We start from the raw sequence: 13,752 nt of genomic DNA, 5'->3' as shown, positions 1-13,752 counted from the left end.
AGAATCTTGCTGACATTGACTGAGCAGATTTGGAAGCTCATTTCTTGTATTGTGATTTTTGTCAAGGGTGCTGAAAATGAAGATGAGCAGCCTCTGTTCCATCAGAGAAGAGGAAACCAGTGGAAGGATTGGAGAGGCAGAGAGTGTTAATAGCGAGGAGCTTTAAAGGAGGATTCTGATTGGATTTGAGTAGAGCAAGACAAGGTTTGTCGTGACTAATGGAAGGATACAGCAGGAAGGAAAGCCCCAATGAGGTTGTTCACAGTCTACACACTATTTTATGCAAAAAGACTGCTGTATGGAACTTGGAGCCATTACAGCAGGAAGCTGCCATTGCCCTCACTGACCAGGAGATAGGCTGATGAAGAATAATCTGTGTCTGCTGGAGGCATGTGAGCAGATGCTGAAGAGACAGGGAGATGCTTTTAGCTGATAGGTCATAAGGTTTTCTGGAGAGAAATAAGTTAAAGTCAAGTACTTAGATCCACAATTACAGAATTAAGGTAGTAAGACAGGGAGAGATGAGATGAATATTGGTGGTAATACTTCTGGCAAATATTGGCTATGGCAGAGTGTAAGCAGGCTTGTACTGGGAGACTGGGAGATAAGATGGGGTCTGCAGGTCATGTAAAGAGATCAAATTAGGAAAAGGTGCAGATACATGTAAATGAAATGACAGAAGGAGGCTTAGAGGGAAAAAATATTTTGTACTTTAATGTTGTCTTGCACATTGTTGTGCTACAGTGCTGATTTTGTCTTGAAAGAAATGAGATCCTACGCAGAATCTCCATGCTTTCGGTCCCCCCCATACCTTGTAATTGCCAGCATGTAGCCATGTATTTTCCTTTACTGTTACCCTTATCTCTTCCTGCTGTTGTGTCAGTTCCCTCACGGAGGAAGAATAATGCACCCCCAGCACTGATAACCTAATTTTTGCTTTTTTATTTTCTCTCTTCACTTCCCACCTTTCCTATTGACTGCAGTTATAACCTCTGATGCTATTTCTGTTGCCTTCTGTTGGCATCTTTTCTCTCTTTCAGCTTTTTTAATTTTTTTTATGGTGCTATGACCATGATCCTACTTGCAGATCATACTCAGCAGAAAGGCCATTGGGCTGAAAGCTTTCATATGTGTTGTATAAAACTTGTAGGTTGAGATGGTGGTTTGAGTTAACATTGGTGGATACATGAAAGATGCTCATGCTTGTTGCCAGGTTCCCCTCCTCCCCCTCATCTTTCCATGTCTGTCATGGAATCTGGAGAGATGGTCAGGACTTCTCATTCTTTTGCTTGAGAAAGTTTCTTATGTTGGTGGAGATTTCAAGACTAAGCTAACACAAACCTAACAATCTGTACATTTACGTTCTTGTGAATTGAGACATGGTCTTTATAGCATCGTACAGAGTGAGTGTGGATTGAACTTTCAGCACGTGGGTTAATGATCAACTTGTGGGTTTGATTGAATATTGAAAAAATACGGAGATGTAACCTGACGGAGAGAAACTAACAAGGACTTTGAATCATGCAGCAGTTGCCCTATATTTGTGTGTGATTTTTCAAGTGGTTGCTCACCTGAACCTCTCTGCATCCCCGGATTAATCAGATCTACCTGACTGGCCAGTACGTAAAGGAAGAGTATAAGAACAGGAGGAGTCTTCATTGATAGTTTCCCACAATCTGGTGTACGTTTTTGGTTCCCTGTGCCTCACAACGGGTATCAAAGAACTAGAGAAGCTTTTGAAGTGGCTGGCAAGGAATAACCAAGTAGACTAGCATGGAAAAGGTAGGCCTGAAGGGAAATGATAGAAGTCTATGAATTTGTGTGTACAATGGGAAAAATAAGAATATGAAATAGATGTTTGGTCTGTTGCAATAAAGGAAGGTAGCAGGTCCAGAGCAAATAAAAGCTGATGGATTCTCATGTGAAATGCTGCTAAACTGTAGAAGTTCTTGCGACAAGCAGTTGTGAATGTTGAGAGTTCATACTAGTTCAGAAAACAGCTGGACAAACCAATGAAAAAGAAAGCCATTGAGAAATCTTAAACAGAAAGGCTCAGATTCAAGGAATCCCTGAGCCACACACTGCTTCTTGGGTTGACACTGGAAGGCTGGAGAGTTTGTTGGGAAGACACTGGTACATGCTTCTTAAATGCCTGCTGCTGGCTACTGTCAGTCACAGCGTATTGAACTAAAGAGGCTTTGTTCAAATCCAGTATTACTGTCTTTATTACTCACTGAAGATTTTAAGGTGTAGGAGGTGTACATATCCTTATACACATATCGTTATATACACTATATATAGTGGCATATATACGCTATATATATGGCAGCTGCATATATATAAAATCCAGTTTGACATCTTCCACATATTTATGAAGACTGCATATGAAGCTGGTGAGGCGGCACAAGTTAGGGCATCAGCAGTTCATCAAACCAAGATTTGTACATTTGTAACCTTCAGTTGTTTGAGCATCCTTATGGCATGCAGAATTTTCATTTAATAATAGATGTCCACCAGGCTATGATGGGAGAAGTTATCACATTAGTAAACATTTGATTGTGCTGGCAGTTAGCTCTATGCCATAGTTTTAAATGGACTTTCATAGAAATTAAAAGAGAAAAATCAAAGGTTTTCATTTGCTGTACACTGGAATTTGGAAATATATAGTATTCAGGTACTATAGCTTGCAGCTAACTCTCAGAATGTATATTATCTAAAACTGCTTGCTTTCTGACACTGTTTCTTGATTAAATGGAAACCATATGACTCAGACCTATTAGACCATCACATAGTTGGTAAAGATGTACTTTAATGAATGCAGTATGAATGATGAAGCATAATAAATGTTATTGGCAAAGAATTCTATGTTAAAACTTGTCACTTAGATACAAACTACAGATACTATAATAGATATAGAGTTCTATAAAGCATACAACTAGTGATCTGTAGTACTGGTTTGAAGGAGAAACTGCTGGTTTTTTCTTTGATTTTTTTTCATATCTGAGAATTAGGTTTAAGATGTAAATCTAGATTTGTCTCATCATTCTGATAGCCCAATGTGTAAAGCTTCCTTTGTTTGATGGAGACGTGGCGGGGGAAAATCCCAACCAGAACAGGAATGATAAATTTTAAGATCTGTTTTCATAGCTTTCTGTATCTGATCCTTTCCTGAGCTGATTTTGTCTATTGATTGCTAATGGAAAGTGCATTTCAGAAGTATAACTTCACATGTGGTAGTTGTGAAAGGCTGCAGATGAATGCGCTTTGAAATGATCTAGGCAAGGATCAACAGTTACTTTGTGTGAAGGTCTGATATGTCTGCTGGGCTCTGGAACAGAGGTTGAGAATTTGCTACAGGTCTGATAGAATTCTGTATTTAAGACCAAGGCTTCTAAGGGTTACATCTTTTGAGCTATCAGAGAGAAATATCTTGTGTTATTGTCCTAGAAATATCAAGGACATATATATATATGTCCTACTCTTTTGGTTTGAACTGTAACTTACCCAACTCAAAGCCCTGATGGGCACAGTGTTTAATCAATGTCTTCTGGTCTTCAGCATCTGAAAACATACACAGCTTTGTAGATACTTGGAGTTGGTGAACTTGTCTGGATGTTTTCAGTCTTTAAAATTCTTCTCCAGATCAGTATGCATCACAGTGTTCACTGTTAATCTGTAGCTGGAGAATACAATAGAGGCAAAGCAGCCGTCAGATGTTAACTAAGTAAGATTGTTGTTAGACTTCATAGTATATTCAGTTTCTGGCATCCTATATGAGACAAATGTGGTGTCAGCTGAAAGTGTTGGGTTTTTTTCTTTGTGACTGCCTTTTTTATAAACTACTTCTGTAAAGGTGCTCTTAGATGGTAATAGTATTTAAGGGCCTGACTAATACACTGTGGTGTAATAAACTGTAGGTGGTATTGAGGAGAGGAACCCTAAGATACCTGAATCTGAAAGTAAGAAACAGTTCATAGAATCCAGACACTCTGTAGAAGAAATGAAAGTAAACTTCATGTTGTGATAAAGAAATTTACTGTAAATGAAGAGTCCATCTATAGACTATTATATCCTCTGCAACATTTATTTTAAGTAACCTACTTTTCTTCTAAATCCTCCTAATTCATCTGGTAAGGTAAATGATGTATTCCAACAATATAATCTTCAAGTAGACAATGCTGACATGTCTCATTTTGAGCTCATTTAAGACCTGTTAGCATGTTTCAGACTAGAGTAACCTGTTGAATAAATACATCAGGGAAAGGCTTTTACTGGTAATGGTTGTTTTGCTTAGGTGACTATGGCTGTAATGTATTGTGAGTACATCTGGTACTTGGGTGCTTATCGGTGATCTTTTTTCCTTTAGGCGGTTTCCTAGAAACATGATTGCTTGCTGGTCTTGATCTCACAGCTTTGTGAAGACTTCTTCTCTGATAATGTCAAGTTCAGGCTACCCTCCTAACCAAGGAGCATTCAGCACAGAACAGAGTCGTTATCCTACGCATTCTGTCCAGTACACCTTCCCTAGCACCCGGCACCAGCAGGTAAGGAGACATGAGCCTTACAGATCTAACAAGAGTGTAATTCAGGTGCTTGCTGTGCCAAATGGGATGTATTTTATTTCTTTTTAAACCAATGTAATAAAAGTAGTTCACATTTGAAAACAGTGGAGTTGCAGACCACATGCCCTGCTGAGAACTGCCAGTGTTGCTTACGTACATAGTTGTGGGGTGGTTTGGTTTTGTTTGCCCTCCTTTTTTTGCTGAAAGCACTCCATTTTGCTTCTTTATATATGTATCTGTTTTTTTACTTTTAGTTTCATGTTGGGGTTTGGTTGTTTTTTTTGTCAGAAATCCAAGTTTTATAATTCTAGACCTTTATCACAGGGAATTAATATAAACTTCCTGGTTTTATCATTGGTTTCTTGTAGTTTGAATAAATTCACTAGGGATTGTGTTCCTGAACTTTTGCTGTAGTTTTGCTTTAATTTGTTAATGGTTAGTCATCATACTAAATTTGTCCAATGCTAGTGTGGCTGAGTCCATATTCATCGATAGCAATGATTTTCCAAGAATGTGTGAATAATCTGCCTGCAGTTAGTGTACATGTAATATGACTGAAGCATTCTGACTGTAACAAATCCTTTGAGAGTCTGGGCTCTTGTGGCTTTTGTGGATACTAAATTTTTATGGCAAATTAATCTCCTATTAGGCCCAGGAGCATAAGAAGTACACCCATAGTCATCTTTCATCCTATATAAGGAGTATTTGGCTAGATTCTCTGTAAGCTAAATGTGGTGCTTGACAAAACCTGTGTGCAATGTGGAGAATGTGAATCTGAAGTTAAAAATTTGTGTTACACTGTTTTTTTTTCTGAAGCAGCTATACCAGTGCTTCCAGCTAGCTGTGTTCTGCTAGCCAGAACTGGAGTATGATTTCTAAGAATCTCCTGCTTAGTTATTCCTGCTGAGCATTCATTCTGCCATCCTGTGCTCTCTGTGGCGTGGTGGGCAGTGGAGAGCTAGCTGTTAGCTTTAGAACAGTTTAGGTTTCTCTCATTTCAGTTTAATTCTCCTGCTACAGGCACTTTAGATGTTTTGTTCTACTTATACGCTTGCAAAAGGATATTCAAGAATTGGAGCTTTTTGACATGCTCCATGTTTATTTTCAGATATTTATAAAAACAAAATCTTATGAATAATGACTTACTGTGTGTCTTGTTGAGCTTCTCTTTGGTTAATGGCAGCTGCATATACTTTCGTAAAGCAAATTTTTGCTTTTGAGGACGCATATATACAAATAACTTGTCTTGTACCTCACTTTGATTATAAATGAAATGCGTCTTGTCTGACTCTTAGTTCTAATTAAGTGTCTGATGTAAAAATGTTTTGAGGTGATAACAGAAGAAATGGCTTCAGGGTTGCTGAAATATATTCTCATTTTACCACTTTGTGGTTGGATGCGTGAAATTGATTTGAATGGATATTTTTCTACTGCTGACTCGTTTGTGTTTTGACAAAAATTGTTGGGTGAAATTCTTAGCATAAGTGTTTAGTCACTTTAAAGTTCATTTAAAACTTAGAACTGCCATTTAAAAGCTTTTATTTTTTGAGCTGAATTAAGGTTTTAGTGGTATGGTCTTGGTCTGTATTTAGTATCTTTGGAAATGATCATTCCAGAACACCAGACTCTTTTGATCCTGTTTTCTATACCTTTGTTCTTGTTAACATCAGAAGTGTCTTTCCTTTAGGAATTTGCAGTTCCTGATTATCGCTCGTCTCACTTGGAAGTCAGTCAGGCAACCCAGCTCCTGCAGCAGCAGCAGCAACAGCAGCAGCAACTTCGGCGCAGGCCTTCCTTGCTTTCCGAATTTCACCCGGGCTCTGACAGGTGAGGATGCTGGTTTTGAAGTACGTGAACATGAATCTTCCGTGAGTCTGTGCTTTCTGTAAAGTTAGTTTCAACTTTTGACAGAAAGGATTCTGTGTTTCATAGTTTTTGTCGAAGTACTGGATTTCGTTACGCTGCTCCATTGTAGTAGTGTTGGGTCTCCTGTGTTTGAGTGTTGTAGCTGTTGTGTAATTCCTCAGTCCCTTTGGCTTAACTAGTGCATTTATTTCATAGACAGGAAGTGACTGTCTGCTTCGCTTTTCCCAGATCTCTCCTAACAGCAAACTTCTGAGAATCCAAGTGCATAGCACAAGCTTTTTCATGCTGTTTAGGCCAGAAGTGTGTAGAGTTTGTACCTTTGGATAATTTAATCTTGCTGAGTTGAAGCAACAAGTGTAAGAGTTGTTAGAGTGAATACTACCTGTCATATTTTCTAGATTAGTCTTGTTTATTCAACAGATGGTATCTGTATGGCTGGGCAAGTAAGAAACAGTAGAGCTAGTTGGGTTGAAAGCTGTTGTAAGTTGTAAAGCACTGAAATGTGGCAGAAAATGGACTTCTAGGCACAGAGGACTAAATTGGAATGTATATTACTCTTGGCAAGACACTTGACAGCTCCATATCGTGTTCTAAATATCCTTTTTGTCAGTCTCACATACCACTCCTGTCTCTGTAAGTAGCTGCAACTGATCTGGGTCCAGTAGGTGAACTGAGGAGAAGTGGAGTGCACAGATACATTGAATCATATGGTGTAACTTAGTTTCAGCTTAGTAATACCTTCTCAGTAAAATGGGTTGCTTCATAGCGGATATTGATGAATGTTCAAATGTACACTAGTATTACTGGAAAGTTGATAGGTTCAAGAAAGTATCCAGGTTATATCAAGCATTCATTTGACTGTATACCTGATGAATATTGGATGTACTCTGAAAATCAAATTTAGAAATTAAAAATGCACTATAGATCAGGGTACGATGAATTGGATTGTAGTAAGTTAGCAAGAATATGCTTCTGTTAAGGGGAGAGGATACCATATGCTTTATGCTCCTCAATTCTTTAGCATATTAGTATGCTAACGTGCACTTGTAAGGAAGTATTATTGCTTATAACAAGCGCTTTTTTTCCCTTGGACTCTTAGTAAGTATATCAGCTAGGGACAACTATATGCTGGATTACTGCTAGCAGTTTATTTTGGTTATAACTGAGATAACCTGGTTCTGAAAAAATACCAGTGATTAATGTTATTTAAATATTATTATAGCTTAAAATCTCATTAGAATATTCCCAGAAATAACTTGGTGGTAGTGAAATCTGGGGCTTGTGTATTCCCTTCATCTTGTGTCATCAAATGCCAGTAAGGCTCTGTTTTAGTGCTGAGAATCATAATAGCTTGTAGAGTTCTCAAAATGTCAGTTTATAGCAGAAATAAGTCCTCTCCCCGCTTTTGTAAATTTGTAAAAGCTTATTCAGTAGTTCTGGCAAAATACAGGAAACTACTGTCATCTCTTCAGTGGCACTTCATAGGAAGATGTTGAAGCATATGAGGTTCTTTTGTGGACATCCTGTGCGTTGCTCTGTAAAGAAGCTAGTGATAGTGTTCTGCATTTTTTGGAGGAGGGGGAGGTTTTAGATGACTCATGGGTTGAATCAATGACTGTTTCTGTCATAGAATAGTGTTTTAGTAGAGATCAAGTTCCAAATAGACTCCTGGCCCATTTCAAGGATTCTGTGTATATTTGAAAATTATTTGACTGCAAAAAGGGAATAATGGAGCTGTTGTGGCCATCTGTGTTCAGTGGAATATAATACTATGTTTATCTCATGGATTTTTTTGTTTACAGTTTGAATCAGAGCTTTGATTTGAACAGTGTCATTGTCGCAGTGGTTAGGTTTCTTTGGGTGTTAATGATGGGTATGCGTTTAAACTGTCTTTTAAGATTGAAGAAAACTTTGATTTTTTTCAATGGAGTTTAATCTGTATTTTAGGAGGTCATACTTAGAAATGTTTGCCTTACTGTTTAGAAGGGGCTTCACTGTATTGCATCTCCAGTATATTTGAAAAGGGTTGAGAAACACCAAATATTTTTCTTGTATGGACAGCATATATTTTAATAGTTTCTCTCTTCTGTGTATTAGGCCTCAGGAAAGGAGAACTGGATATGAACAGCAGTTTCATCCTGGTCCATCTCAAACAGATCATGATTCACTGGAATCTAAGCGACCACGTCTTGAGCAAGTCTCTGATTCCCATTTTCAGCGTGTCAGTGCAGCCACTGTCTTGCCTTTAGTACATCCTCTGCAGGAAGGGTTGAGATCTGCAGATATTAAGAAGGTAAAGCCATTTCTGGTTGCAATGCTGAAGGTGTAAATCACTATGTTGTAGTGAGCAAATAAATTCTTTGCTGTTAGGTAATTTTTTTTAATTTGCTTAGGCTCATTTTTCAATCCCAGAAATTTAATGTTACACATTATCACAAACTTGTCATGAGTCAGTGTTACTCTTATAAAAGGAACAAGGAGATAAGTCTACCTCAAACACAGGAAAGAGACTGATGTTCTGAGTTGCCATTGCACTCTTAAGTTATTAAAAACTCATTTGCAAAATGATTAAGATATAGTGCATGAAATATTTCTGCTTTACAATTGAAATCTACTGGCAGATTAATGTAGATCTGTTTTTTTCTGTAATATTTGTACTGAATGGTCAAAGTACACCCCTCCACCCCCTTTTCCTTAAGCATTTAAAATGAATCTGCTTATTTACAGAACAGTAATTCTCACTGCTTCATTTTGGGTAAGGGTAGGACAATGTAGTTTGGTGTAGATATTTTCTATTGTAGATACTGAATATTGATGAAAGCTATTTGTATAGAGCAGACCAGTCTCTCTAATATTTAATACCTTCTCTCATGTGCACACACAAGCATGCTCACCAAAAAGGTGCTGTGTGACTTCTGAAGCTCAAGTCTCTAGACCCAGATCATGTAAAGAAAAATTTCACCATATGGATTCCAAATCTAATAGGCACCAGCCTTTAAACAGTTGATTACTTGTCTTTGCCATTCCTTTTATCGTGTGAATAAACTGTGAAGTGAAATTATGATAGCGTGTAACTTGCTGTGTTGCATGGCAAAGATCAAAGGGAGCTGGAGAAGCTAAGCAATGTTAACATGTTCATATGTAACTAAGTTTTTATCCAGGTGATATATGTGGAAATTTACTGTCTCAATTTAGCAATACAGCCTAGTATTATCTTGAGGAGAAGAGGCATTCAAACACGTCATCTTTCAGTCAGATTGGCTTGGATGGGGGCTGTATTGCTGAGCTAACATTTAGCAGCTAGGTAGTCATGGGGCATGATGTTCTGAAGACATAAACAAAAGGTGCAACTGTGCTGTTGTTAGAACATGAAGCATGTTGAAATATGTTGTTTGGAAACAGACAAAAAAACCCCCAAAGAGAAAAAAATCAAAGCCAAATAAATAGTGACCTGTCCTCTCTTAAGTCATCATTTTTAAGTTGTGTTAAGTTCAAGAGAACGTAACATTTATAACCACAACTAACTCCAGATGTACTTTATCAGGCTAGCCATGGTTACAAGAATATCCTCATCAGTGTATGTGCGGAGTATTGAGGATTGGCTCCCAAGTAACCTTTCCTTTAAAGATAGAAGATACCATTTACTTTTAAGAAAAATAAGGGAGATGTTTTGATCTTATTTCAGTTTAAAGGTAAACACTGAAGTGTCCTGTTATTTTTGAAGGTGGACTTTGAAATTACGATATCATAAATGGGCTATCAAGCTAATTCTAAAATATTTAGAGCATTAATAAACTGAAATATTAAACTTTAACTCATCTTCTCAACAGAGATATAGATAACTGGAAATTCTTTTCAATTCATGTGTGCTGGTTTAATTACTGAACACTCATTCACATGTTATCAATATGACTGATTTCTCTCAATCTCCCCCACCACGCTGTCCCCATGAAAGGACCCGGCTTTTGGAGGAAAGCATGAGGGACCATCTTCTCCAATTTCTGGTCAGCCTTGTGGGGAGGATCAAAATGCTTCACCTTCAAAGCTGTCAAAGGAAGAATTGATACAGAGCATGGACCGCGTAGATCGTGAAATTGCAAAAGTTGAACAGCAAATCCTTAAACTGAAGAAAAAGCAAGTAAGCATAACAAGACACTAGTGTTCTTATCTGCCAGTGAAAAGGGTGTGGAAAAGCTTCATTTTTGGTGGTAGTGATTTTTTTTTTTTTGTTACATGAACCAAATGAACAAGCTAAAAAGGGAAGATTATGCATATGATTTTGCTAGAATGTCTAAATAGGTTGGACATCATGTAGTTTTAAACATTTTTGAAACTAGGAGGAAGCCATAGAGGAACACCAACAGTAGATGGATTTATATTGAACTTTAGATGACTGGTGAAACAAGGGCACTGTGACTGTAATTTCAGCTTTAAAGATGACTGCTGAGTGAGGGGATACTATCATCTTTCTTCTTTCACAGTCTATGCAAGGGAAGAATCCCTTGCATGCATCTCCAAAACCAGAGCTTGTACAAAAGTCCCTGGATCATCTGCTTTCACAAGGGCAAGAGATCCTAACATCTGGAGCTATGGTCAGCCTTGGGGAAAGTGTAGTAGGTGGGATGCGAGTAAACAGAGAGAGCAGAGAAATACAGGAGGAAATACCACATTTTTTAGGTGGTCCTGGCTGTGTTTTGCATAAGAGAACTGCACTTCAGCCACTGGAGGCAAAGGAAATGTTTTCTGGCAGTAGCTGTTGCTTTTCCAGTAGCTGCTGTGGCCAACTAAACCCACCCTTCAATTTAGGCATCTGTTATTCGTTGGGAAAAACAAAGTCCTTGTCTCCTTTTCCTTTTAAGGCTTTCAGAGATCCATAGATGTAGTACCAGCTTTACCTTTTTATTCTTTCAGTGGGATCTCTGTAAGAAATAAGTTGCACATTAGGGTTCATTAACTTGTATGTCCAGGAAAAAAATTGACACTAAAACTAAAAGATACTTTACAGGTTTCTAAAATTCAGACATAATTAAATGCTTCCATACCATAAGAACACACCACGGAAGCATTTAATTATGTCTGAATTTTAGAAACCTGTAAAGTATCTTTTAGTTTCAGTGACCTGTAAAATTTCTTTCAGCAGGAAAATCCCAAGGATGTCACAACATACCTGGCTGTGAGTTTCTGTTGCCTTCTGTAATTGAGCCTGGGTTTTTCCTGCAAAACTTTTAGATTTGGAAACCTTGTGTGGCAATATAGCACATTCTAGCCACTACTGTATGACAGGATGGATCCCTAGTGTCAGAAGTTCTTTGTTGTATCTTTGTAGCAGGCATGGATGAAGGAGATTTACAATTAAAAAGTGAAGATGCCTCTGAACCAGATTTATTTGGTGTGGAAGCAAATCACAGCAGTGTAGCAGCTAGGAAAAGATTACAGGGTTTTTTTTTGCTGTTGGTATTTTTTTGCTTGTTTGGTATTGTAACAATCTTGGAACTTCATGTGGAGTGATTTATTTCTGAAGTACGTTTGGAATGATGAGGAGTGTTAGGACTTTTTGTGCCTATTTAAACAATGAGACAGTAGTAATTGTGACTCTGGAATATCTAGAATGTAGAAAGTCAGTGCTGTGGATGATTTCCTCTGTGAGAAGGCAGGTTTGGTGTAACTGTTCCCCAAAGTTAATACTTTTCCTTAAACTTAAATAGTGATGATAAATGTGACAATGTCTTTAAATGTCAAGCTAAAACAAGTCTTATTCAGTGCAGGTGAGTCCTGTAAACACTTTGGTTTACTAATAGTACAAAAAATAGTCTTCTTATCTTCCTTGTTGGCATTAAAACCACTTCATTCACCCCTTGTCAGTTAAGAAGAGGAATAACAGGCGGTGCTAACTGTTTATCAGCTGCATATTTTATCTCTGGTGACTAATTACTGGTAAGGGTAACATGGTACGGATGGCTGATTTTCTTTCTTTCGTCTCTTAGCAACAACTTGAAGAAGAAGCTGCTAAGCCTCCGGAGCCAGAGAGGCCTGTCTCCCCTCCTCCAGTGGAACAGAAACACCGCAGTATTGTCCAAATCATTTACGACGAGAATCGGGTAAGAGCGCTTTTTAGTTGAATAGCATAGCTGTGAATCTGACCTCGCTGCTAAAATTCATTACGTCTTCATTTGCTTCTGTGGGGCAGTTTTTGCTTCGTCTGTTTTATTGATTTGCCCACGCCTCTTTTAATACTCATTTACTTCTTTAAATGAATGACATTTTCATGACTGTTATGGTCACAGGATCCTTTTATCTTGCAAGCAGTCTAGGGAAACACATCTGTGGGTCTCATCCCTAGACCATGGTGTTCAGATGGGTATATATGAACACACACATGATGGATATGAAAAAATGCTTCAGAAATTAGTCTTAAATTCTCTTTTCCTCACATAAAAACAGACAAGCTTGGCTGAAGATCCAACATTTAAATTGACTGAAGGGGAAAAGCTGCATATGTTGTAAGATTCCATGCCTTCTTTTTAAACTCTTGACTTCTGGTACTTTGGTTAAATGAACAGATACGAAGAAGCAGTATGTAGCTGAATTGTAAGCTTGTGTTGCATAAGTGGTGATAAAAGTACAAGAGATCAGTAGATCATAAACAGCAGCAAAGTGCTTGCTGCTTTTTTTTTTCCCCCTGGTAGTTTGAGATTAGTGAGTTGGATATCCGCTGGTTTTGAACGTATTGTGCTCTTTTGTGAGAATGGTATATGTTTGTTTAATTTCCCAATTCTGTTTTGTAGTTTATAGGAACAGCTAACTTCTGTTACAATAGCCTATTTTTGCAAATTTGAGGTGGTAAAAAACTGCAACACAATACTAGATTTTCCAGAGTAGAACTGTGTCCCAAACATTCCATTCAGTCTCTTTTCCCCTTTCCCCAGCTCTCTCTGAAGTTTGATGTATTTACTTAATACAGAACATTAAGGCAATTACTATGTTATAGAAACTGATGTAACCAATGTACAGCAATATGTACATCTTAGTGAGCTGCTGTGCTACTCTTTCTCTGCTAACTGGTTACTGGTGGATTCTACAAGAGAATTTTGAACTTGCTATTGCACTCCCTATGTTGTGTATGTGCTAGGAGATGAAGAAGCCCATTTCTCCTGAGGTGGAGTAGTGTGTCAGTATATCGTAATCAATTAACTGCTTCTGTTTGTGTAGTTGTTCATACAGTATTCTATATACAAGGGGAATTACCAAGCTTGTTCATTTGTGAATCCGTTTAGCACTTGAGTTCTTATATCAGAAATTGTGTGTTGTGTAGAATGGCAGTATC

General features: G+C 37.9%; 1 protein-coding gene across 1 annotated transcript in view; it reads left to right on the top strand.

Moving 5' to 3' along the window:
• Positions 1 to 13,752, top strand: part of NCOR1 (nuclear receptor corepressor 1) — a 67,631-nt gene that overhangs the window by 9,911 nt on the left and 43,968 nt on the right. Inside the window, exons 2-6 of the mRNA XM_061363556.1 lie at positions 4,367 to 4,544; positions 6,250 to 6,389; positions 8,526 to 8,721; positions 10,384 to 10,566; positions 12,413 to 12,526. Coding sequence (XP_061219540.1) covers positions 4,437 to 4,544; positions 6,250 to 6,389; positions 8,526 to 8,721; positions 10,384 to 10,566; positions 12,413 to 12,526 — 741 coding nt within the window. The 5' untranslated portion in view covers positions 4,367 to 4,436. The remainder of the gene's footprint in view (positions 1 to 4,366; positions 4,545 to 6,249; positions 6,390 to 8,525; positions 8,722 to 10,383; positions 10,567 to 12,412; positions 12,527 to 13,752) is intronic.

The sequence above is a fragment of the Neopsephotus bourkii genome, unplaced genomic scaffold (genome assembly GCF_033783945.1).
Source record: "Neopsephotus bourkii isolate Nb327-2 ecotype Australia unplaced genomic scaffold, CSIRO-AGI_Nbou_v1 NB_1154, whole genome shotgun sequence".
In the NCBI taxonomy this organism is placed as follows: Eukaryota; Metazoa; Chordata; class Aves; order Psittaciformes; family Psittacidae; genus Neopsephotus; species Neopsephotus bourkii.
The sequence above is the reverse complement of the archived record's forward strand: the minus strand, read 5'-3'. Positions and strand labels throughout refer to the sequence as shown.